Source organism: Alexandromys fortis, unplaced genomic scaffold (assembly GCF_014885135.2).
Source record: "Alexandromys fortis isolate MF-2015 unplaced genomic scaffold, M_Fortis_MF-2015_v1.1 scaffold_264, whole genome shotgun sequence".
Lineage (NCBI taxonomy): Eukaryota > Metazoa > Chordata > Mammalia > Rodentia > Cricetidae > Alexandromys > Alexandromys fortis.
In genome coordinates this window covers 1469998-1494680 of record NW_026068140.1, presented here as the reverse complement: position 1 = coordinate 1494680, position 24683 = coordinate 1469998, and the positions used below count along the sequence as shown (strand labels likewise).

At 42.1% G+C, this 24683-nt stretch overlaps 1 protein-coding gene and 1 non-coding gene across 22 annotated transcripts in view; one reads left to right on the top strand and one right to left on the bottom strand.

The window, feature by feature from the left end:
* Positions 1 to 2222: 2222 nt before the first annotated feature.
* Pcbp2 (poly(rC) binding protein 2) overlaps positions 2223 to 24683 on the top strand; it is a 25915-nt gene continuing 3454 nt past the window's right edge. Inside the window, exons 1-14 of one of the 21 annotated variants that reach the window (XM_050126662.1) lie at positions 2223 to 2367; positions 4788 to 4928; positions 5506 to 5529; positions 5616 to 5648; positions 5978 to 6094; positions 8806 to 8937; positions 12530 to 12658; positions 13692 to 13778; positions 15435 to 15527; positions 16568 to 16609; positions 17729 to 17801; positions 18312 to 18350; positions 19266 to 19318; positions 19876 to 20045. In XM_050126662.1, the coding sequence (XP_049982619.1) occupies positions 4860 to 4928; positions 5506 to 5529; positions 5616 to 5648; positions 5978 to 6094; positions 8806 to 8937; positions 12530 to 12658; positions 13692 to 13778; positions 15435 to 15527; positions 16568 to 16609; positions 17729 to 17801; positions 18312 to 18350; positions 19266 to 19318; positions 19876 to 20045 (1061 nt within the window). In that variant the 5' untranslated portion in view covers positions 2223 to 2367; positions 4788 to 4859. Of the gene's footprint in view, positions 2368 to 4513; positions 4627 to 4787; positions 4929 to 5505; positions 5530 to 5615; positions 5649 to 5977; positions 6095 to 8805; positions 8938 to 12529; positions 12659 to 13691; positions 13779 to 15434; positions 15528 to 16567; positions 16610 to 17728; positions 17802 to 18311; positions 18351 to 19262; positions 19319 to 19875; positions 20046 to 24683 lie in introns of those variants that run through there. The other 20 variants (XM_050126660.1, XM_050126665.1, XM_050126664.1 and 17 more) reach the window with 20 other exon arrangements.
* On the bottom strand, positions 12243 to 12399 carry LOC126491230 (small nucleolar RNA SNORA81). Its single transcript, XR_007589343.1, has one exon. It is a non-coding gene; the product is annotated as a small nucleolar RNA SNORA81 (small nucleolar RNA).

Sequence of the window (24683 nt, the reverse complement as noted above, 5' to 3'; positions counted from 1 at the left end):
TGTTTTTTTTTTTTTTTTTTGATTTTTCGTGACAGGGTTTCTCTGTAGCTTTTTGGTTCCTGTCCTGGAACTAGCTCTTGTAGACCAGGCTGGCCTCGAACTCACAGAGGTCTGTCTGCCTCTGCCTCCCAAGTGCTGGGATTAAAGGCGTGTGCCACCACCGCCCGGCCAGAGTACTGTTCTGTTCTTGAACTGTAGACAAAGCTGGTTTTTTTTTTTAAGCTTTATACTCTTTTTTTTGTTTTTTGTTTTTAATTTATTTATTATGTATACAGTGTTCTATCTGCATGGCAGAAGAGGGAACCTGATCGAATTACAGATGGTTGTGAGACACCATGTGGTTGCTGGGAATTGAACTCAGGACCCCTGCAAGAGCAGCCCGTGCTCTTAACCTCTGATCCATCTCTCCAGCCCCACAAAGCTGGTCTTGAACTCAGAGATCCACCTACCTCTGCCTCCTGAGTGCTGTAATTAAAGGCGTGCGCCACCACTCCTGACGGCTTTACCTGGTTTTTGTTTCGTCTGTCTGTCTGTCTGTCTGTCTGTCTGTCTGTCTATCCATCCATCCACCCACCCCTATCTATCTATCTATCTATCTATCTATCTATCTATCTATCTATCTATCGTTTTCTGAGACAGGACTTCGCTGTAGCTTTGGAGCCTGTCCTGGAACTAGCACTTGTAGCCCAGGCTGGCCTCGAATTTATATAGAGATCCGCCTGCCCCTGCTTCCCGTGTGCTGGGATTAAGGACGTGCATCACCACTGCCTGGTTTGCTGTTCTTTTTTAAATGTGTGTTTTGCCTGCCACTTGTGTACCACTTGCATGCAGTGCCTGTGCATTCCAGAAGAGGGCGTTGTATTCTATGTAACGAGTTAATACAGTGTGAGACCCTTTGGAAGAACAGTTAGTGCTTTTAACTACGGAGGCATCTCTTCAGCTCTAAGGAAGGGCCACTGTGATGACTTACAAGATGGAAAAGACATTTGTCATTAAGCCAGATGTCTTGAGTCTGATCTCCAGGACCTGCCTGGCTGAAGGAAGAGCTGACTCCTGGTGAAAGTCACCCTTTGCCTGCTTCATGCCTGCTGCGGTGGAAGCGCACACAGTTTGTACACACACACACACAAGATAATCATAAAAACCTTTTCTGTGGGCTGGGAGGTGGCGCAGGGGTTAAGAGCACTTGCTGTTTTTGCAGAGGGACCCAAGTTCAATTCCCAGCACCCACATGATAGCTCACAACCATCTGTAACTCTAGTGCCAGGGGCTTTGACACCCTCTTCTGAAAGGCACACATGTAGTATGCAGACAACAAAACCATACGTGTGAGTTAAAATAAACATTTAAAAAAAAGTTTATTGCCTTTTTAACGAAACCAAGATAGTTGTCTTGAGGCGTGTGCAATATTCAGGGTTTTCAAAATGTTAAAAAACCAAGAAACTGCGGGACGGTGGTGGTGCACGCCTTTAATCCCAGCACTTGGGAGGGAGGCAGAAGCAGGCGGATCTCTGCGAAGCCTGGTCTACAAAGCGAGTGCCAGGACAGCTAGTGATGCACAGAGAAACCGTGTCTCGAAAAGTGGCAAGAACATTTTTCTTAAGTTCAATTCTTCATTATCATTTTTATTTCCTGACACAGTGTTCTGGGCAGAATAGTGATGCTTTTATTTCTTACTAAACTGGATTATTGTTTTTAGAGTAAGCATTTTGTGTGATACTTTCAGCCTGGCTATTCTCTCTTTTTTTAAAAACTGGATTAGATTATCCTTCCCTCTCTTCTTGAGCCACGGCGATGGCCACCTCAATTCTCACTTAGGCCTGAGCTTTCCGGCTCGCCCGCTAGAGGCCACTAGTTTTCTCCGCACGTCTCTGCTGCCGCTCTATCCTGGACCTCGCCGCTAGTTACCGGCCGTTGTCTCGCTGGTGCCGACGCCGTCCAAGGAGCCGCTCTAGGCTCCGCGAAGGTCGTCCGCATTGCGTGGGGAAAGTGTGGACGACGCAGTCGACTCGCCGGCCCCCGGGGCGGTTAGCGCTTCCGGGGTCGAAGGGTGCGCGGGGTTGAAAGCGGCCCGCTCCGCCCCGTCCCCCTCCCAGACCAGCAGAGGCAGCAGCCGGAGCAGCCGCAGCCTGCGCCCTCTCCCGCCCGCCCGCCCGCCCTCCGCCCGCCCGCCCGCCCTCCGCCGCCCTCCGCCGCCCTCCACCCGCCCCGGGGTCTCTTCCCCTTCCTCCTCCTCCACCCCCCTCCTCCGCCCGCCAGCGGGGCCCCCCTCGCCTTCCCGCCCGCCCCTATTGTTCCGCCCCCGGCCTCCCGCCCTTCCCCTTCCCGCCCGCTCCCCTTTTCCCCTCAGTCGACTCGCGCCTCCAGGTAAGCTTAAAAATTTCTCCTCCGCCCCCGGCAGTAGCTTCTGTTTCCACTCGTGTCATCTTTCTTGGAGGACTCCGTTCGTAGTCTGGAGCCTCGGCCTCTCGTAGTCCCGCGTGAGCGTCCACTACTCTCCTCCTGGCCGTCCATTCACGCGAGGCCCTGGCTCTGGCGCGGCCTAGTAGGCCTCGCGCAAAGCCTGCTCCCCCCTCCCCCCCGCCTCTTCCCGGTGGCGGCTGCGCAGGAGTCAGGGAGGGCGCGCGCGGCAGGGGCGGGCGGCGGTGGATTTGTTGGTTGAGGGGGGTGGGGGAGGCGATGGCCGGCTCGCTGGCCGGGCGGGTGAGCGCGGCTCCCCGCGGGGGTCAGGCGCTGGCGCAGCCTCACGAGGAGGCGCTACTTGCCCGGCCCCTCCCCCTGGGTCGCAGCGCCCCCCCCTGACCGAACCGTTTATTTCCTCCCCCCTCTAGTCAAGGGAAGGGGGGGCTTATTTTTTCTTAAGTGGAAAATGCTTGGATGACCGGGGCCGGGGGGAGGGGAGAGGGGGACTGCCGAGTTAAAGGGTAGGCGGACTCCCAGTTACCGAGTTACTCTGACGTTCTCTCGGGTAACGAATTTTGAAATTATAAAATGCCTGCCGCTATAAACCAGACCGAGCTATTTATAGAGGGGTATTGACTGCGGGATTAACAGCTGGATTCCCGGGATGGGGTACACTTTGGTTGACCTACTCAGGAGAGGAAGAGACAGGTTTCTCAGATTAGAGGGCTTGGAGTTTTTAAAAAAAAAAACGCATCTTTCTGTTTTACTTACATGGTTTTGGAGATAAATTTTTGGTGTTCTTGTCTCTTTGAACTTGTATTACTGTATTTTGAAAATGATTAATCATTTGAGTAGGCATACGGAATTAAAGCTGTCAGGTTTATACCTTGTATTTGGGGGGAGAAAAATGAGTTTTACAGACCTAAAATCAATAAGCATTGTTTTCCCAAAAGATGTTGACTTGAGGTCTTTGACAGCAAGTAACTTTTCTGGAAGTAGGGGCCTGCTGTGCTTTGGAATGCATTTATATAATTACTTATCATCCTGAAGTAACCAGAAGACCTTTACCATATACAGAGTGGTGTAGCAGCCACCTTTTTAAGTGCTTTATAATGTTTAAGGCTTGGATTTGGGGTGCAGAGGCAGATTGGTCTTGGAGTTTGGAGGCCAGCCTGGTGTTACTAGCCTGTTCCATTCTGTCCTGAGCTACATAGACTCTGTTCCAAAAACAACTTAAGGATGTGGGGATTTCAAATACACAGCACAGGGAAAGCTGGTGTTTGGAAGGACAGAGTTAAGAGAAGTCACTGATACTGATTTGAAGGGATGTATACTTGACATGCTTTTGAAATTTCACTGTCCTTTCGAAGTATCAGTGTTTGGTTATTAAAGGCAAAAACATCAAAATCCCAATTGTCCTGTCTCTACAAGTAGAGTTGTTTGAGAAGATGAGTGCATGCTGCATCCTGGGAATCTGTCACCTACTGATGCTTTAAAGCAATGTGAAGTCAAACTTTACCACTGACAGTTTCGTTTTTATTGTTGTATTTGAGTTAAAAGATTTTAGAAGTGTGTGGTAGTCAAAGTTACATTCAAGGATAAGGAAAATTCCTCAGATTGATTAGAAAGAAAGAATGGGAGAAGAGAGAACTGAGATGTACAGAATCATTCAGAGGAGGATTGTGGAGCCCCATCATTTGTGGAATGTATATTGGATATATCTCACTTTCTTTCAGTGAGACTCCTGGATTAAATTATTTTTGTTACTTTGTGACTGTCCCAATTTGTAGTCTTGGCAGCTGACTTGGCTCTCAATACATTGCCCAAGGTGGCCTTGAACTTACAGCAATTTTGTCATAACCCTACAGTGTTGAGATCAGTAATGTACCACCGTGCACAGTTCTGAACTAAATCATTTTAAAGTCATTGGGTATCCATCACCATCTGAGAGTTAGAAACTGTTAACGGTTAGAGACCTTTATGTGTATACTCTATTTACTCCAGTTGATGCCAGTAGCCAGCAAGCTGAGTTTGCCCTCACTGTAGTAAACCTTGTCCAGCTGCTTTTGAATCCTTTTCAAAATGTACTCAGCTGAAGTACAACTTCGTGCACTTGAGCAGTTCCCCCGTAACCATTGCCAGTGGAAGGAATGAATCTTTCTCATCCCAGTCATCGGTGGAAACCCTATCATTAATGAGCAAACTGGAAACAAAACCTGATCTGTAAGTGTTATGCAGTTGTGCTGAGTGTGTTTACAAGTCTGATAGGCTAACATTTAAGGAAAAGAGTCCATTAGGTAACAGTTTAAAGGGTGAAGTGAAAATAACTGGAAAATAATTACTCTTTATTTATTCCCCCCTTCTCATTTTGGTCATTCTTATAGTTTTGGCATTCACTCCCACCCGTGACCAAAGACTTGACCACTCAAAAGTCCAGCTCCCTGTAACTACTAGACATGGACACCGGTGTGATTGAAGGTGGATTAAATGTCACTCTTACTATCAGGCTACTTATGCATGGAAAGGTATGCACCAGTTTGGAAAATTGGGTCATAGTAGCTGGTACGGGAGGGGCCAGGAAAAGCGGACAAGCATGTGGGAGCTCATCAGATTAGCACTGTGGGACATCTGGCTGTGCCACTCTTCTCTAATGGAGTGTGGTGAAAAGATGGACAGCTTTTACTAGGAAGCCTCAGTGAGCAAGAAGGACAAGCAGAGCCAAAAAACAGTCCTAGCTGGCTGGTAAAACATTCTGATGTATGTTGTTGTATCTTACAGTTTCAGAAAAAAAATTGTTTTGATTTTTGGGTGTACAGGAGATTGAGGGCCAACACTATTGTGGAGTTATATCTCCAGGCCTCATTTTGCATATTACACAAAGGTGTGGTATTCATTCTGATTCTCAATTCTTTGGTAGCTTCACTATAAAATTTTGTGCAAGGAAATGAATAAGTTTCCCCCCATGAATCTTAAAATCTATTTCTTTGATTTGGTAATTAGTATAATTAGCACTTGGTTAGCTGAACATTTAGAGTTTTCTTTTCATAATGATGAAAATGATGAACTCTGAATTTCCTGTTACCAATGTTTTCTTCATTGCAGGAAGTTGGCAGTATCATCGGAAAGGTAAGAGTTTCACTTTAACATTAATTGCTATTTAGTTAGTCTGAGCTGAAATAGTTGGAGCTCATGCTTGACTTTTCCTTTTTCAGAAAGGAGAATCTGTTAAGAAGATGCGCGAGGAGGTAAGTTATAAGAACAGTGGGATTCTCTAGACTGAATCCCTGACCTGAAAAGTTTCTGTATGATAGATTACAGGGGGGAAGCATTTTCTGTTGCTGTAATGACAAACAGTACATAGATAGGAAATGAATTTGTGCCGAGTCTCAAAAAACACGAGCTGCATGCAGTATGTTGTTTGAGGACAAGTGGAGCAGTTGTCCTCAATTTGAAACGCTTGCTTTATTTAGGCAGCTTGTTGCCCTTGCCTGTGTGTATTATCTAGGATGGGCTATCCTCTACAATTTCAGCTCTTTTTATCTATTAAAACTACTTGTTTCTTTTTCTTATCCAGAGTGGTGCACGTATCAACATCTCAGAAGGGAATTGTCCTGAGAGAATTATCACTTTGGCTGGACCGACTAATGCCATCTTCAAAGCCTTTGCTATGATCATTGATAAACTGGAAGAGGTTTGTGTGTGTGTGTGTGTGTGTGTGTGTGTGAGTTTTAGGATTGCCTCTCCTTCCCATTACCTACCAGTCCTAAAACAAAACTGAGATTAAGTAAGCCTGTTAAGTACTTGAGCTGTACCTTCAGCCACTGTCTTTTTTTTTTGTTTGTTTGTTTGTTTTAAGTGTATAATTTATTTTTATTTTACGTTCATTACGTTCATTTGCCCAAGTTTATGTCTGTGGGGGGCAGGTGTCAGAAGCCCTGTAGTTGGAGTTAGGGACAGGTGTGAGCTGTCATGGGTCCTGCTAATTGAACCAGGGTCCTCTGGAAGATCAACCAATGCTCTTAACTGCTGAGCCATCTCTCCAGCCTTCCTCCCCTTTTGGTATGGCTTTCTTTTGGTCTTTTTATTTATTGAGATAACTGTGGAAGTCTGGCACTACTAGTAGTTCAAGATACCCTTCAGCAGTTCTGTGTCACCTGACTATTGGGATCTCATAAAATGTACACTACCCTTTCCAACTTTGTCATTGAAACATTTCCTCACTAATTGTTTTGAGGTGTGCCATTGCTTCCTTGATGGTTTTACAGTTGAATGAACTTAATGTAGTTTTTTTAGGGTCCTGCTGAAATCGTACATTTTGCATTTTGAACTCTATATACAGGCAGATACTTCTGAATGCTGGGATTAAAGGTGTGCACCACCACCGTCTGGCTTGAAAACTTTTGAAAAATGAATAAATTAATTAAAAAATTTGGGGGGGTCATTGAGGAGGCTCAACAGGTGAAGGCACTTGCCCAACACCTGACAGTGGTTGGATTAGTCCCTGGACTCACATTGTGGAAGGAGAGAGCTCACTTTCACATTTATTCTCTGACCTACACCTGCACTCATGTAAGTCAACAGCGATAACAATAGGAAATCTTACTGTTTGGGATACAGTGTCTAGGAAAGCTTTTGATCAATACAGGTTTTGTTGTGGTTTGCTCTGTTTGCTGGAATAGAACCAAAGGCGTCATGCATATGCTCAGGCTCTTTTTGGTTTTTTCTTTTGGTTTTGAGACAGGGTTTCTCTGTGTAGTCTTGGCTGTCCTGGTCAGGCTGGCTTCAAAGCAAGCTCTGTAGACCAGGATAGCCTCAAACTCAGGTATCTGCCTATTACCTCCTGGTACTGTAATTAAAGGCATGTGCCACAATTCCTGGGAAAGCATGGACTCTTAGAATTGATCTGTTGCCAATCCCAGAGCTCTGCTTCAGAGCATTTTAGATATAATTCCTGGTTTCATTGTCTTTATAGTGCTTTGTATTTTCAACAAATAAAACTGGGAAGTTGAAATCTGAGATTGGGTATAGCTCATGGTAGAGTGATTGGTAAGCATATGAAAGTCCTAGCGCTACAAAAGCCAAAAATACAAACCTTAAATCATTTTAGCTATCTGGTATTGGGTATTGATTTTGTAAGAGGACATTCAGTTTGATTGTGGTTGCATTGCTTCATATATTCATATCTTTAGTTTAATTTTGACAATTTTCCCCTCTAGCTTAAATTACTCTTTGTGTATGTGTATATGCATGTGTGAATGTCCACACTGCAGTACCAGAGGAAGGATAGCAGGTGTTTTCTATTGTGTTCTGCCTTACAGCTTTGAGATACTATCTCTCACTGCCAGCCTTTCAGTTTCTTGTATACTTCTGTTCCACACCCAGTGGTAGGATTGCAGGCATCACAGCCATACCCAACATTTGTGAGTGCTAGGGATCTGAACTGATCTGGGTTCTTTTCTTATTTGATTGTACAGAAAGCTTTCTTTACCACTGAGTCATCTCCCTTAACCCTACTTTTTTTTTTTTTATTTGAATATTGGGTACCACTGCCTGGTGGTGGCAGTGGCACACACTTTTAATCCCAGCACTTGGGAGGCAGAGGCAGGCGGCCAATCTGGTCTACAGAGCTAGTTCCAGGACAGCTCTAAAGCTACACAGAAACCCTATCTTGGAGAGAAAAAAAAACAAAAAACAAACAAAAAAAAAAAAATAAAAATATTGGCTACTAGGATTAGAAACTTTGGATTGTGCATGCTTGACAAATTACATTTGTAATCCAAATGGAAGGAAGGCCAGCTTTGTTTGTTAGAAGTGTTGCTTTTTTCTGTACCCTTGTAGTGAAGAAAAATTAGATTATGGTTTCTTTTGCAGTTATTTTTTTTAAAAAAATATTTATTATCCATACAATATTCTGTCTGTTTGTATGTCTGCAGGCCAGAAGAGGGCACCAGACCTCATTACAGATGGTTGTGAGCCACCATGTGGTTGCTGGGAATTGAACTCAGGACCTTTGGAAGAGCAGGCAATGCTCTTAACCACTGAGCCATTTCTCCAGCCCCTTTTGCAGTTATTTTTTCTGTTTTTTGTGTGTGTATGTGTTGTGGCAAGTGATCCATTCCAGGGTAAGCATTTTAACAATGAGCAAGTTCTGTTTCATTTGGAAGGATAGGGGAACATGGTCTGTTCCTACTGGATCTTACCTTTTCAGAGTCCTGGATTATTATTACCACATTGGGCTCAGATATTATAATGTTCACTTAGTTTGGTATAGTTATACATGTATGTTCCTTACAAGTCCAGGAGTACTTGTTTCATGCACTTTCATACACACACACACACACACACATACACACACACACACTTATCTTTTTGGTGTTCTGAGTAATTTTCTTTTTTTTACAGGACATAAGCAGCTCTATGACCAATAGCACAGCTGCCAGCAGACCCCCAGTTACCTTACGGCTCGTGGTCCCTGCTAGTCAGTGTGGCTCTCTCATTGGAAAAGGTGGTTGCAAGATCAAGGAAATAAGAGAGGTTGGTTCCCCCCTCCCCCAAATGTCTGTTAGCTTCACTTTTTTTTTTTTTTTTTCTATTTAGACAGATCTCTGGGAGAGCCTCTGCCTTCTGAATGGTGCATCCTTATACCTATACTAGATTGTGTTATGGCTAGAAAAGTTTAGCATGTGATGTGAAGATTTAAGATGGACTTCGTGATGGTTCAGGTCTGTAATCTCAGCTGCATAGGAGACTCCAAGTTCAGGTCTTGCCTTTGCTGTAAAGATCAAGGCCAGCTCATTGACATTTAGGAGACCCTATCTAAAAAAATACAAGATGGAGCCAAGTATGGTGGTGTATGCCAGCACTTGGGAGTAAGAAGCAGAAGGGTCATGTTGAAGTCAGCATGGTCTAGCTACATAATGAGTTTCAGGCCAGCCAGGTGAGATCTCAGTTTTAAAAAAAAGTAGGATTAAAAAAGGTATTGAAATTTGGTTCTGGTAGTACAGTAGTTGCTTAATGTGTCTGTGGCCCTATGTTTAACCTGATAACTGATCATGATTAGCAGTCCTTGAAGACTGTAGTGTGATGATACTGGAATTAAAGTGTTATAATTTTCTTTAAAACACAGTTCAGGAGCTGGAGAGATGGTGCAGTGGTTAAGAGCACTGGCAGCTCTTCCTTGGGTCCTGAGTTCAATTCCTAGCAACCACATAGTGGCTCACAACCATCTATAATGAGATCTGAGGCTTCTTCTGGCCTGCATACATACATGCAGGCAGAACACTGTATACATAATAAATTAATTAATAAAAACACAATTCATATATTTCAGTTTTTGTGCTATCCAAGGTAGGTACCCAGGGCCGCACAAATGCAAGGTGGAGATGGAGAGATGGCTCAGAGGTTAAGAGCACTAACTGCTCTGCAGAGGTCCTGAGTTCAATACCCAGCAATTACATGGTGGCTCACAAATGCAAGGTGGATACTCCCCCAAGCTACATCTCAGTGCACTATTCCCTAGCCCCTTTTATTTTTTAAAGGTGAGATCGTTGCTATGTTACTAGCCTGGGACTTCTAAATTACTAGTATTCTTCCCTCAGCCTCCCAAGTACCTAGGACTAGATATAGCCTTGCCTAGTTCAGTAATGAGTCAGAATATGAGAGAATAACTTTTTGCATATAGTTATCATTTATTTTATCTTGGGTCGGGGGAGGTCAGTTTTTTTGAGACAGGGTTTCTCTATAGCCTTGGCTGTATTGGAACTTGCCCAGTAGACCAGGCTGACCTTGATTTCAAAGAGATCCATCTGCCTCTGTCTCCCCAGTGCTGGGATTAAAAGTGGGTGTTACCATGTCCCATTTCATGCTTCCTCTCCCCCTTCCCTTTTTACCCCACAAGACAGATTTTTCTGGCCTGGCTGTTCAATTAATTCATCCGGGATTCTCCTGCCTATCTTTTATGTGTTCTTGGTTTTGTGCTTACAAGCATTTTATAGACTGGGCCATCTTCCTTTACACCCCCACCCCCCCATTATACTATGTGTGCATACTGGTCAGAGGGCATGTGGCATGACAGTCAGTTTTTTTCATTCTACCATGTGTATTCACTGGGCTCCAATACAGGTTGGTAGATTTAGTTGCAGTTGTCTTTACCTACTGAACCACTAAATTTTTTTTTTTCTGGTAGATTATATATTTTGATTTTTTTCAAGGCAAGGTTCCTGGAACTCTGTAGAACAAGGCTGATCTCAAATTTAGACCCTCCTGCTTCTGCTTCCTGAGTATTGGGATTAAAGTCAAGAGCCACCCAGCCTGGGTTGAAGATGCACCCCGTGTGAATATTTGCATGAAAGTGCAGGTGCCCTGGAATCCAGAAGAAGGTTCTGGATTTCCCCGGGCTGGAGTTTCAGATGGTTGTGAGCAGAATTACGTGCTAGGAACTGAATTCAGATTATCTGTAGGAATTATTATTAGGAAGCTGTAAACAACAGAGCCGTCTCTCTAGTCCTAAAATAATTTTAAAACTTTATGTATGCACACAACATAGTCACCACTTGTCAGCAGAATGCAGAAGAGAGTTGGATCTCATGAAATGGAGTCACAGACGGTTGTGAGGGACATGCGGGTGATGGAAACTAAACCCAGGTTCTCAGCAAGAGCAACAGATGCTCTTAACCATTCAGTCATTTTTCCAAGTCCCTTAAAAACAGTTTTTAAGGCTAGGTCTCACTATGTAGTTCTAGCTGTCCTGGAACTCACTCTGTAGACCAGGCTGGTCTTGAACTCACAGAGGTATATCTTAACTCTACTTCTTAAGTACTGGGATTAGAGGTGGATACCATCGCTTTCTGGCTTTTTTTTTAAATCTCTTATTTTTTATTTTATGTGCATTGATATTATTAGTATTTTCCCTACAGTTATGTCTGTGAGGGAGCCAGAGCCCCTAAAATGGAGTTACATACAGTTGTGAGTGGCCATGTGGTGGTGCTGGTACTTGAACCTGGTTCCTTTGGAAGAGCAGCCAGTGCTCTTCAACCTCTAAGCCAGTCTCCACCTGGCTTCTTTATCAATTCTTAATTAATATTTTTTATGTCTAGATGAAATGTTACTAAATGGTTTCGAGGGAAACTAGTTGGAGTTCTTTGAAGTCTTTGTACAGGATGGTTAGTTTTCTGCACAGGGACCATGTGTTTTTGTGGGTCAGGGGAAGTGGTTTTGGTGATAGTGTCTTACTATATCCAAAGTTGGCCATAAACGTGTCAGATGGTCCATCTGTTTCAGCTTCAGAGATTATAGGTGCGAATAACTAGTTTGAGATTTTGTTTGGATGATAAATTTTAAATACTTGGAATGGTATCTGACATATAGAATAGGATTGATGAAAATGTTTGCTCAAATAAGTATGAAAGGTAGGTGATAATTGTGAGGAGTTTGTTTGGAGTGTGTCAAAGCTGTCATTATTAGGTAAGAGAAAATTGTTTAGAAGAGACTTCCTTGTGCAGGTTAAATGTAGACCATTATGCAGTTTTATTCTTATCTTTCAGAGTTAATTAATTTATTTTTTTTCTAATGTAGGTTAAAAAAGTTATGTCAATTAAATTTTCCATTTTAAGAAAACTTGTTTAAATCAGTGGTTCTCAACTTATGCTGTGACTCATTAAGACAGGTCGCTCATGTTGCGCTTACCCCCAACCATAAAAGTTTTTGTTGCTATTTTATAATTTATTTGGCTGCTCTTACGAATCATAATGCATATATATATGTATATATATATGTGATATGTAGAATTATCTGATGTAAATTTTATGCAAACGACATGTTGAAAACTGTCATTACTAAAGACTTATTGCACCAAATCTTAAGACAAAGGACACTGGACATTAAGAAAGAGGTCCACCCGTCTTGGGATCCAGTGCAGTTATTTTTCTTGTGTGTGCTCTGCTAGCATCAGAGTTTATTTATTTTTAACTTTTGTAAGCAGTCGTGTCAGATAAAGGAAGAATTGGGAAAAGAGAAAGAAAGGGGGTAATGAGTGTCTATTGAATATCACATTATAAAGTTGCCATTTGGGGAATTGAATTGGAAAACATAGTTTTTCTCTGATTTCTAATTTCCTTTTACCTTAAAGAGTACAGGGGCTCAGGTCCAGGTGGCAGGGGATATGCTCCCCAACTCAACTGAGCGGGCAATCACTATTGCTGGCATTCCGCAATCCATCATTGAGTGTGTCAAACAGATCTGCGTGGTCATGTTGGAGGTAAGCCCTCAGGCTCATGCTGGAGGTAGGGGTGATTCTGGGGACAGAGGAACTGATCTATATTTAGTAAGACTAGAATTAGGTGGAGCTGGTAGGCTATCAGTGGGGGTGGGGAAAGAAGTTCTCTTGTTTATATTTTCCTTTTGCCAGTTTTGACTTATCTTAGTTTGTGAGCAAAAATAGGATCTGCTAAGTAGTCTTGTGGCTCAGAATAATTTTAGTATTGTGGGTAGGGTAAGAGACTACAAGGATTTTGGATTTCTGAAACTAACCTTTTGAATCACTTGACATTGATATAGTTCTTTTATTTATATAGTCAATAGTTAGAAAAAAATATCAAATGGTAGTGTTTTTGAGTGAATTATGAAGTCCTGTTATTCTGTTGCAAAAAAAATAGAAATTAAAGGAAATTAAATCTTTTTTGAGTTACATAAAGTTGAATCTGAAAGGAAAAAGATGTTGCTTGTGTCTTTTTGAACCATATATGTAACATTTGGAAATTTCATATCCAACTTAGATTTTATTACTTATACAAAAATTTGAGATCCTAAAAATTATCAGTTGAAGTATATCTATACATTTGTGTGTGTGTGTGTGTGTGGATGAAATTTATTTACAAGTATGGAAATCAGCCTGGCGGTTATGGTGCACGCCTTTAATCCCAACACTTGGGAGGCAGAGGCAGGCAGAGTTCGAGGCCAGCCTGGTCTTCAACAACTAGTTCCAGGACAGGCTCCAAAGCTACAGAGAAACCCTGTCTCGGAAAAAAAAAAAAATCCAGAAAACAACCAAGTGTAGAAATGACTAAAACTATTTCAGGACATATTTGGTGAAAATTAGTGAGCCATGAAGTTTCTTGTTGCTTTAAAGACAAATAATAAATATCAGATATTTGAGATTACAATATCTAATCATGTACAGCTTGGTAATTGAGGGGATGGAAGTCATTTTTATTTAACTGACCTGTGTGTGCTATCGCCACACAGCTGAAGCAGCTTTGAAACCTTATCTCTTTTTGTTTTTTTCCCCTCTGACTCTCTCCCAGTCCCCCCCGAAGGGCGTGACCATCCCGTACCGGCCCAAGCCCTCGAGTTCTCCAGTCATCTTTGCAGGTGGTCAGGTAAGAGAACTCCATTGGTGGGCAGAATGAACAGAGAGTGTTAGATATCTGCTTTGCCAGCAGCACACCAAGCTACTTTGCATGCTTGCTGAAAACATTTGGCCATAGTTTGATTTGCTTTTTTTTTTCTTTTTCTTTTTTTTTTTTTTTTTGGTACTATAGAAAATTTTGAATGCCAAGACCTTATTTATAGTGGAAGTTTTGTAGACACTCAGAAGAGTAATTGATTTTGGTGGTGGTTTGGGTTAAAGTTACATTTCTTTCAGTGTCATTACTTTCCCTATATCACCATCCCATTCATGCTTTTGTGTGCGTGGGATGTTAGAGATGAGTAATGATAGCAAAGAAGGGTGGTAGTCTCAAATGTCATGGGGGCATGGGGTGGTAGGCTCTTGAGCTTGAGTGTTCTACAAACTTTCCCTTCCCTTCACCTCACCTCCCCTACTCTACCCTTTTCACCCCCAGACTCCAGTGTGTTATCCCCCAGACTCTTAAACTCATAACCACTGGTTTGAAACCATGTGGTATAATTTAAATCAGCTGGAGTAAGAGGAGCATTCAAGGATAGGATGGGGAGAGCGAGCATGCTGGGCTTGGCACCTCTATTCCTCACCAATCTAAATCATTTATCTTTTGACACATGGTTTATGCTAAAGTTAGGGTTGTGTGAGAAGAGTATTGATAAATGTCATGGTGCTAGTGTATTCTGATTATTAGTGTTAACTCTGGAGTAGGTTTTTAGAATTCTGTGATTTAGGTTGAAATAGTCGCAGTCATTTTGGTAGGTGAAGGTATGTTGCTTAAAAGTGCCCTTCCCACTTTGGACTGTCCTATTTAAAAAACATCTGTATTTAGCTAGTTATATTTGTATTTAGTCTGAAAGGTATTTGAGAGAGGAAGTATCAACTTGGAGATCATCTCACATTTTACTGAGTAATAAAAGTGAACCAGTCTATGTCTTGCTGAGAGTTTTCATAAGTAGTTATATTTCAGTGTTATTGTGAGATGTTAGGACTTTGTTTAAGCATTAGCTTTGTTTCAGCAGGTTTGTCAAAGTCCTGCCAATACAAGTAGTTGGGAGGATAAGCAGTAGCCAGGAGGGTTAGCCCCAAGAGTTAACCATGGAACTCTAGGTTATCCAATGCTGGGTCACCAATCCATCCTTCTTCTCTTCCTCCCTGTCACTCCTTTCCCTTTGTACCTTTTTTCTTCCTCTCCATACCATCCTCCCTTTATTCAGTTAACTGCCCTCTTAAAGCTTGCAGCTTCTTCCATGACTTGCCCTGTCATGGGTCATTCCCATGGGCCTTTTTATAAATGGACCAGTTCATACAATGTCCACATATGGACCTCTGTCTTTTGTGACAAAGTGGGTTCTGTAGGGGTTTAACTCAATCCTACAGTGACCAAGACCAGCATCAGCTCTGTTACCTCACCCCCCACTCTTACTGAAAATAACCCAATTGTGCAGTATCATCTGCCGCTAGGTAACTTTTTTTATTCACTCATTACAGCTCGTTTCAAATCTGTGTTGTGAGCTCCTTTTTAAGGAAAAAAAAAATAAACAACTTTTTTTTTTTTTGGTGTGAATTTCATGCTGGTGACAAGGTGCCGGATTGACAGCCCTGGAGACTGAAATCCTCTATTTATCCACAGGACAGGTACAGCACAGGCAGCGACAGTGCGAGCTTTCCCCACACCACCCCGTCCATGTGCCTCAACCCTGACCTGGAGGGACCACCTCTAGAGGTGAGAGGGGATGTTCAGTCTCCAAGGCTCACTCAATCCTTCCGCCTCAGCCGAGACTGCCAACACACGGGGGGCCAGTGGCGCTGGTGATTTTTGTGCTGTGGACACCACCTGTCCACGGGGACCTGGACTGACCTCCCCACCTCATTTCACACAGGCCGCGTAGCCCACCAGATGGTAACGCCAACCTTTTTTTTTCTTTTTAATTTTTTTTCTTTTTTCTTTTTTTTTTTTTGGTTGCTGTTGTTCAATCCCTCTTTCCCTCTCCCACTCCTCCCATCCCATTTTCACCTTCCCACTCCCACCTGGATGTACTTTTGGGGGTACTCGCCACTGTAACTGATGTGAGAAAGTTCACATTCTATTAAGTAACCAGCCACTCCCTTCCATTCCTTCTTTTTTCCTTGTCACCCCCCCCAACCCAATTTCCCTAAAGACCCAGCTCCCTTTTTGGGAAGATATGGTGTGGGGAGGAGGGCATAGTGGGAGCTGCAAGTGCCTTTATGCAGGGATAGGGGCGGGGGGTAGGAAAGACAGGACTTAGCAAATTGATCCTCCCCCTCCCCCAGTGCTTCTGTGTCAGGTCCCTGGCATTAGAGACCTAGCTAGCTTCTTGTTAATTTAGGGTCTTAGGCAATGTTGAATATATATGGTGCAGGTCTGTGTAGATATAAACCATTCATGTTAGTGTGATTACTATCTGGAATTGAATATGGGGTAGGGGGATTGGTCAGTTGAGCCATTGCTTTTATTTTCCACATTTTAGGTAAAAAGCTGACGTGTGTATTTTACCTTAATCGAAGAGAACTTGTAGACCCTTTTAAGAGGATCTGTGGAATAAAGTTGCTTTATTTAGGGTTCATAGAAGGCCAGCTCAGGTCTGACTATTTGTGAGATTACCTTTACTGTCTCAATATGCCTCCCTTTGTCTAGTTCAACTCTGGCTTGCTGGCTAGTTGAAAACTTGCTCTCCCCCCGCCCCCCACCGGGTGGCTGTCCGTGATTGGTTTTTAATAGGAATTGTTTTCCTCCTTTTTTAGGCCTATACCATTCAAGGACAGTATGCCATTCCACAGCCAGATGTAAGTTTTGATTTCACTTCTTGTTTGAAAAACTCCCTCTCTATCCAAAATTGTTTGATTCTTCTCCCTAGTAGACCAGGAGTAAGTTGGGTCTTGAACCAATGGTGTTGTTACAGCTTAGAAAGTGAATCACACATATCAGCTTGTTTGCCTTTGACTGTAACCCCTAGACATTATCAGATTATTAAACGGTGTTTCAGATTATTCTAAAAGAAACGTTCTATGGTGCACTATTAATATCTTGGCACAATTCAAACTCATTAAAGTGTGCTTCCCATTGGGGAATGGGAGGTCGGGTTTGCCTTTAGGCACTTCTCATTCTGAGATTACAAATTAGAACAGGCATTGAGGGAAACTAGAAAACTAATTGTTGTAATTCAACTCAAACTTTACTGAGAACCTCTTACTAAAAGTACTGGTATTTAGATTTTTGTTCAAGGACTTTTTTTTTTTTGCACACTTCTTTCATCATTAAAAACCCTCACAGGTGCCAAGTACTAGGTCTGGGAAGTTGAGTCTTGGTTAGTGGCAGCTTCAGGAGAGATGTGGAGTAGGGTAGAAAAGGGTGTTCTGTCACCAGCTTGGACAGGTTTCTGAGTGTTACCACTAAGATAGTTGGGAAAGTATTTGTTGAGGGTGAAGCCCAGTTTGGTTTCTTGTTAAGCTTCTCTCCTTGCAGTCTCCCTGCCCCCTTCATCTCCTTCCCTTTTCCCAATACTGGTGGAACCCTGCATGGTGTGTTTTCCCTAGCACCACTGCACAGTTGTTTACCTAGCCTGTCCGTGCTTGTCCCTGGGGCAGCCATTGGCAGTGACTGCCTACACCTTCATTAAACAGTCCATAGGGGATGGTTGTGGGCCAGCGTCACTGCTTTCCTTCTCGCACACCCCAATGCGTTCATTCTTGTGTACTGACATCCTTTCTGTTTCTAACCCTGCTGTCCTGTATTCTGCCTGTCCTCTGGATTGTACTGTAAGCCCCATTCTTATCCGGTTACCATTGGAATAGTAGTATCAACTTTGGGAGGCAGGAGCTGTGTTCATTTTCCCATCTGGATGTGCTTGAGTGCTGACTAGGTTACCCTTCTAATGCTGGTCTCTCCTGTTTTCCTTTCTGCAGTTGACCAAGCTGCACCAATTGGCAATGCAACAGTCTCATTTTCCCATGACCCATGGCAACACCGGATTCAGTGGTATGGATACCTTAGTGTTTATTTTTGTAAGGTGTAGTACAAGACAGAGGCCAGTCCCAAGGTCTCAGCTTGACAACTGTTTAAAACAAAATTCATTATCATCTAGCACCTGCTGGTATAAAGTTGACCTACTATGGCTAAAGGAGGTAATGTGTTTGTTAACATGGTTTTCATTTGGGGTGAGTTAATTATAAAAGAATAAAAAGCCCTGGAAGGTTTGGGGTGAGGTCTGGGGATGCTTGTCAGGAAAGGGGTAGACTGATACTTCTAGTACCTATCCTCATAGCGGCCCCCTTGATCTGATTAGCATCCCCTTTCTCTCCACCAGGTGTTCACAAGACTTGGGTAGAGACAATCCATTTGTTCCAAATTATATAGTGTATTTTTGGTTTTGTTTTTCTTTTGTTTTGGGGCTTTTTTTTTTTTTTTTTTTTTTTTGGTATAAGGGATAACTTGTCCGATAGGGTTAGAATGAGACCACCAAACTCATTTTCACTTGTATCTTAACAGGCATTGAATCCAGCTCTCCAGAGGTGAAAGGCTATTGGGGTAATGATTAAAAAAAAATCTGTAGTATTCTACTGTTATATTAATAAACTGGTGGGAGTCTTGTTTCACTGCCCATAAACCATACCAGCTACATACATATGGTAGAGAGAGGAGCTGAGAGAGCAGAGGTGGGCTTGGTGCCCCGAGGGTCCCTTGATGGATCTGGCCAACTACCCTCTAAAAATGTAGTTGAGATCAGGACTAGAACTGTAAGGGTTAGCCAGCCAAAGTGGCCCAATCCTCGTGTTCTTAGGGATGGGTAAGGGTGTTTATGATGGGATTTTTTTTTTTCTTTTCTTTTTTCCTTTGGAAAACCAAACAAAAGCCAGAAGAATTAGACCAAAAGACAGAATAAATCTGGAGAAATAAACTCCCCTCAAACTTATTGGCATTTAATCTATGTGATCTTTAAGTCTAGCTCGGGAGGATAGAGATGGAGGTTGTTACTCTGATACAGGTATAATTGAAGCAATTCAGTGTATGTGCCAAGAGTCTATGATACCCGGTAACAGGAATGAAATTGGCACGGATTCTAGTGAGCATTGGGCGAAATAAAACCAGGACACAACAACAATCTTAATCAGAAAAGACTTAGATGTATAGAAGCTCTGGTGTTCGGGTTTTGCTCCTGTTTAAGAATACCACACTCTGCCCCGTGTTATCTCCTTACACCTGTAGTCTGGGCTTTGCAGGAAATGGCATGAAATCAGCTCTTGTGATTGTACAGGAGAATCTTTGCAGCATTATTTTGATACCCCTTTCCCATCTTTCCTCCTTGGGGGCTTCAGAGTTAGTGATGAACCCCAACAGCCAATGCTGGTTTCCAGCTTATTTCCTTCTGTTAATTTAATATGCAGATCACTCATTCTGCATGCTGTGCATTAAACTTTCTTGCTCTTTTCTGTCTTTTAGCAGGTTTGGATGCATCTGCTCAAACTACTTCTCATGAACTCACCATTCCAAATGATGTAAGTATAAAGTATGTTAGAATCCTGAGGAAAATATTGCTAGAGAGAATTGATAGAATTAACTGTGTTATAGTTTTCAAACACAGAACTTCTTTCTCTCCTGTAGAAATTCTTATTTGCCTTTTACTTAAAACATCTGGAAGGTGGTGAGACCAAAAGTGCATCCGAATTTAACTTTGTGCTCTGGGAGGAGGGATGATGTCAGGATGAATTCACGAATTTTGATGGCTCAACACTAGATAGCATGCTAGGTTCATTATCAGTATGGTTCTGGTTATTTTGTCTTTGGAGTGGAGGCAATACTATGGGATATACGCAAAAACTAATGGTTGGAGTGAGAAATTAGCTTGAAGTTGGCTTTGATTTATAGTTAATCACATGAATGGTTCAGAAATTAAATGAGACCTTAATTTTGAAGGTTTTGCTAGCAATACACCCGAAGGTCGGAGAGTGCAAATTTAAGCACAGGGTGTAGAAATTGATTGGTATGTGGTCTTATGTGTAGCTGTTCGGCTCTTAATTTGGTGTGCTTTTTTTGTTGTTGTTTGTTTCTCAAGTTGATTGGCTGCATAATTGGGCGTCAGGGCGCCAAAATCAATGAGATCCGTCAGATGTCTGGGGCGCAGATCAAAATTGCAAACCCAGTGGAAGGATCTACTGATAGGCAGGTCACCATCACTGGGTCTGCTGCCAGCATCAGCCTGGCTCAGTATCTAATCAATGTCAGGTAAGTTTGACCTCTCCTTTGCTTTATTAATGCCACAGTAGTGAGGGAGGGTGTTACCATATGTGGGTTTACTTGAGGGGGTAGAGATTGCAAAAGTTGCCACCCTGTTTCTTTTCCTATAGCTCTGCTTCTGTCTTTAGCAGAGAAAAATAGCCAGATTGGGGTTTTATAGATTGCTTGTTTTGGAACAGTAGGAAGGGTGGCAGTATGTGTCTTACTTGTTTGACACATCATCATACAGACAGGTTATTTCTTTTATGGTTTTGGAGTCCAGAGTAACTTGAATTTTAGGGATAATGATACATCTAAATAGTTTCTTGTAGGTACCTGTTACCATTTACTTTGCAAACATATTTCTCAAATGGGAAGTGTGTTCAATTTTTTTTTGTTTTTTTTGTTTTTTTTTTTTTTTTGGTTAAAAAAAGCACAGCCTTAGGGGTGCTCCAGATACTACAGGGATATTTTTCTGTTCTAGTTATTCTCATGCATCTGCAAGTGACTTTTAAGTTCTTACTTCCCTATTTGTAGGTACTGTTCCTACACTTTTAGTTGTAGGACAATTGTATATAGTCAAACAAGCATCCATCCTACCAGGTGTTTTCTTTCTTTCGCTCTGCTCACTCACATTGTTAGTAACAGTCCGTTTCCAAAGGGAGTCACAGTCACGTTACACATCCAGAGTGTTTTACTCCTAGTTGAAGACTTGTCCATTCCCCTTGAGATGCTGCAGTTCTTCATACAGAAAGAATTGTGTCTAGATGTACTTTGTTTCACTACACATCAAGGTTTTATGTTGAGTAAATTAGCAGGAATCTTACACAGACTCTTGTTAGTAAGACTTTGGTTTCTAATTCACACTGGAGGAAAGTTTTTTTATGGCAAAAATAATGCTTTTGGGATCTAGAAATTGTTAACTTCCACTTTGGGTAAGCTTGCTTACTTGGAGATCAAATTATAGCTTTAAATTTAACCTTCCTTCCTGACTGGTGTGTTTTTAATAAGTTAGTGGCTACATTGTAAGGAAGCAAACTTCATTACTTGAAGTAACTGCAGAATTGTTTAAATTAAACTGATGAGTGAAACTATCCAAACTATGGATTTGGATCAGAACTTTTTTTTGTTTGTTTTTTTTTGAGCCAGTAGCCCTGGAAGTCCTGGAACTTCTTTAGACCAGGCTGGCCTTGAACTCACTGTCTCCTCCTGAGTGCTGGGGTTAAAGTGGGTCAGAACTTTTTAAAGCCTTATCACCAGTTCTAGGGTGTACACATTGCTGCCTTTTTTTTTTTTTTTCCTTTTAAAGCTTTTCTTCTTGGCTTTCTGAATGAAAACAAGCAAACTGTTTTTATTTGTTTTCATTATTGGCTTCATAGCATTTCCGCTGTGCTCCAAGCTTTTTTTCATAAGGTTCTGTGTCTTTATGTGGCTCATTACTGTGATAATTAATGACTAAACGGCCCTCAACAAGCTAAACAGAATGGAATTAGGAGAAAGTTTCCTGTGGAAGTGACCTTGTAGGAGTTTGTGTTATCTCAGCAAATACCTGTGACCCTGCTTAGCTGGAGGACTTTGTAGGACTAAAAGGTGCATTATTTTTGTCTTTAAGCACAAAGGTTAGCTGGTGGTAGCGCAAACTTTAAGCCCAGCACTCAGGACAGACAAGGCTACATAGAGACCCTGTCTCAAAAAAAAAAAAAAAAAACCTAATAAATTCCAGGTGTGGTGGTGCACACCTTTAATCCCAGCACTCCGGAGGGAGAGGCAGGTGGAGCTCTGTGAGTTCAAGGCCAGCCTGGTCTAAAGAAGTTCCAGGACTTCCAGGGCTACCGGCTCAAAAAAAAAAAAAAACACAACAAAAAAAACAAACAAAAAAAAGTTCTGATCCAAATCCATAGTTTGGATAGTTTCACTCACCAGTTTAATTTAAACAATTCTGCAGTTACTTCAAGTACTCAAGTTTGCTTCCTTACAATGTAGCCACTAACTTATTAAAAACACACCAGTCAGGAAGGAAGGTTAAATTTAAAGCTATAATTTGATCTCCAAGAGCTAGTTACAGGACAGGCTCCAAAGCTACAGAGAAACCCTGTCTCGAAACAAAACAAAACAAAAACAAGAACAGAACAAAAAACCACAAAGGGTGATAGTACTTCAGTTTTTTCAACTTTAAAATATAGGAATGGTCAGTTAAAATGAGAACTTCCCACCAGGAAGCTTCCCTGGACCTCATCTATGCTTGTTCTTTTAGCTTTATTTTTTTTTTTTTAATGCTACATTCTTTGAAGTTAGTGATCTACTTTGACCTTTTTGCCTCCTTCCATTTTAATATTTTGGTTCATTTGTTGTGAAGATGTAAATAGGCTTTAATATTAACTACAGAAAAAAAATTTTTTAGGCATGCATGATGATTCACACCAGTAATCCTAGCACTGAGGAATCTGAGGCAAGAGGTTCTAGTTGGCAGTCAGCCTGGGCTACGCAGGAAGACCCTGTCTGAAAGTCTTCAAATAGCTGCAGTGTATAATGTGGTATTCTAAGTAATTGTTGAGTTGTTGATCCTTCACTTAAGTGCAAAACTGAAAATTCTGTTGTATGAACTGATTTTTGTTTGTTTGGTTTACAGGGTATCTCATTCAAATAATAGTCTTCTTTAAACACTTTTGGGGACTTAACTCTTAGTGTGTGTTAGGTAATTCCCAGACATCTTTGTCTGATTTTCTTTGGAAAGAGGGTCTTAAAGTTGCCTCTTAAGCTATCTTTGTAGCCCAGGCAGGCTGTGGGCTTTTGATGTTTGTCTCAGCTTCCATAGTAGCTGTGCCACTAGGCCTGACTACTTTACTCTGTTTCTGGGTTGGGGGGTATATGCTCTGTGTGATTCCTTTTCTCAGTTTGTCAGTTATGTCTTTACCAGAGCAGTTTAAATAGCTTGTGTGTAGGAGGGAAGGTGATGATACAAATATTTAGAGGGTGGGCACAAGCTAAAAGAGTTTGGTAAAAATTGGTAGTATACCTTCCTAATTGGCAGCCAAAGGCACTTACTAATAGAACTGAAGCGGATTTTGTCCTGTACTTTTTCCCTGTTGTGGTCTTCCCTTCCACCCACCCTTTTTTTTGTTCCTTTTTTCCTCTGTTACAGTTTAGAAAACGCTAAACCCTCCTCCCAGACAGCCTCCGTCACGATCCCTGATCACCTCAGCATCAACCTCTCTCAACCCTCCACCCCTTCTTCTTCTTCTTCCTCCTCCACCACCACCCCCTCGCTCGCCACAGCGGGGACTTCCGACGCACCCTCCAGCCTCCCCAACCCTCTTCCGACCGCCCCTTGTGTCTCCAGTCTGCTTGGCATGAAACCCATCCCTCTCCTGGCTCTAAATGTTGTGTCTGCTGCTAAGGGTACCGGGGCTTCAGCTACCACCACCACCACCTCTACTGTGCCATGTGTAACTAACAAACTGAAAGGCGAGAAACAGAGGTTCTCTCCCTACTGAGTGCATATCTTGGCACCTCCTCGAGTGTTGGTTCATCTTGTTTTTCTTTGTTAACATTGGTGAGAACCAAACTATTGTGAGCTTGTGACAGTTTCCTTTTTACTACTTTTGGGGATATCTGGGTGGGGGTGGGGACGGGTAATTCTTGTTTAGGTTTAGGTCTTACAGCTCAGTGCCTGTTTGAGAGTCTGACTTGTTGATTGAAATCATTATCTAGAGCCAGTTCTTAACTCTCCCTCATTCTGTTACACTTTTGTAGCTTTATTCTGCCTTGCAATATAGAAACGATGTGTTAGGCTCTGTGTTGATGAATAAAAGCTTCTCCGTTAATCCTTTCCTTTTTTTTTTTTTTAAAAAAAGAACTTTTAAATTATTTAATGGTTAAGCTGTCAGCTGGCCTTGGCCAAATCTGTGTCTCTAGTTACAATAAAGTTGCCACAGTAAGAACTGTAGCTCAGTGTGTGATGTAACGGGTGAAGGGGTGGGGACTTGTGATCTGTGCCTTGTAAGCTTCGATGGCTGTGCAGCCTACTTGGGCCTTTTTGCATCCCACATGAATTTTGTAACCCTTTGCCAATATTCCCAAGTAGAAGGGCCTTCAGTAGCTTCAATACTAAAGAGTCTTCATGATTGCTAGCACCAGTTGGTAACAAGGGTGTCTTTGCCCAGCTCTTCCTCTGGTGAGTTGTTATTTCAAAGGCACACATAGGATTTACGTCTTTATTCATAATAATAGACAACGGTCAATGTCAAAGGTAGCTACTGTCTATATTCCATTAGGGGATTATTAAATATCCTTCTGTGATGTTAGGAAGCAATTATCTCTGAGCATGTTAAATAGTTATTCTATTTCCTGCCTGCCCTTCTCTCACTAACATCACTATCATGAGTGAAAGATACGGTTAGATTTGAATGGACTTTACGGACTGTTCAGTAGGATCTAGGAAAGAAGCCCCAAGAGAATATACTTATGACATGCGTGGTTACCGGGAACTACTAATTGTGCTGTGCTTTTACACACTTCGCTCCTGGTGTGTAAATTCTCTTTTTTCTGATATTGGAGCTTGATCCTAGGACCTGGAATGGTGTGGTTTACGATGGGTAAATCTGAATTTTTGTTTTGTTGTTTTGCTTTGTTTTTTTTTTTTTTTTT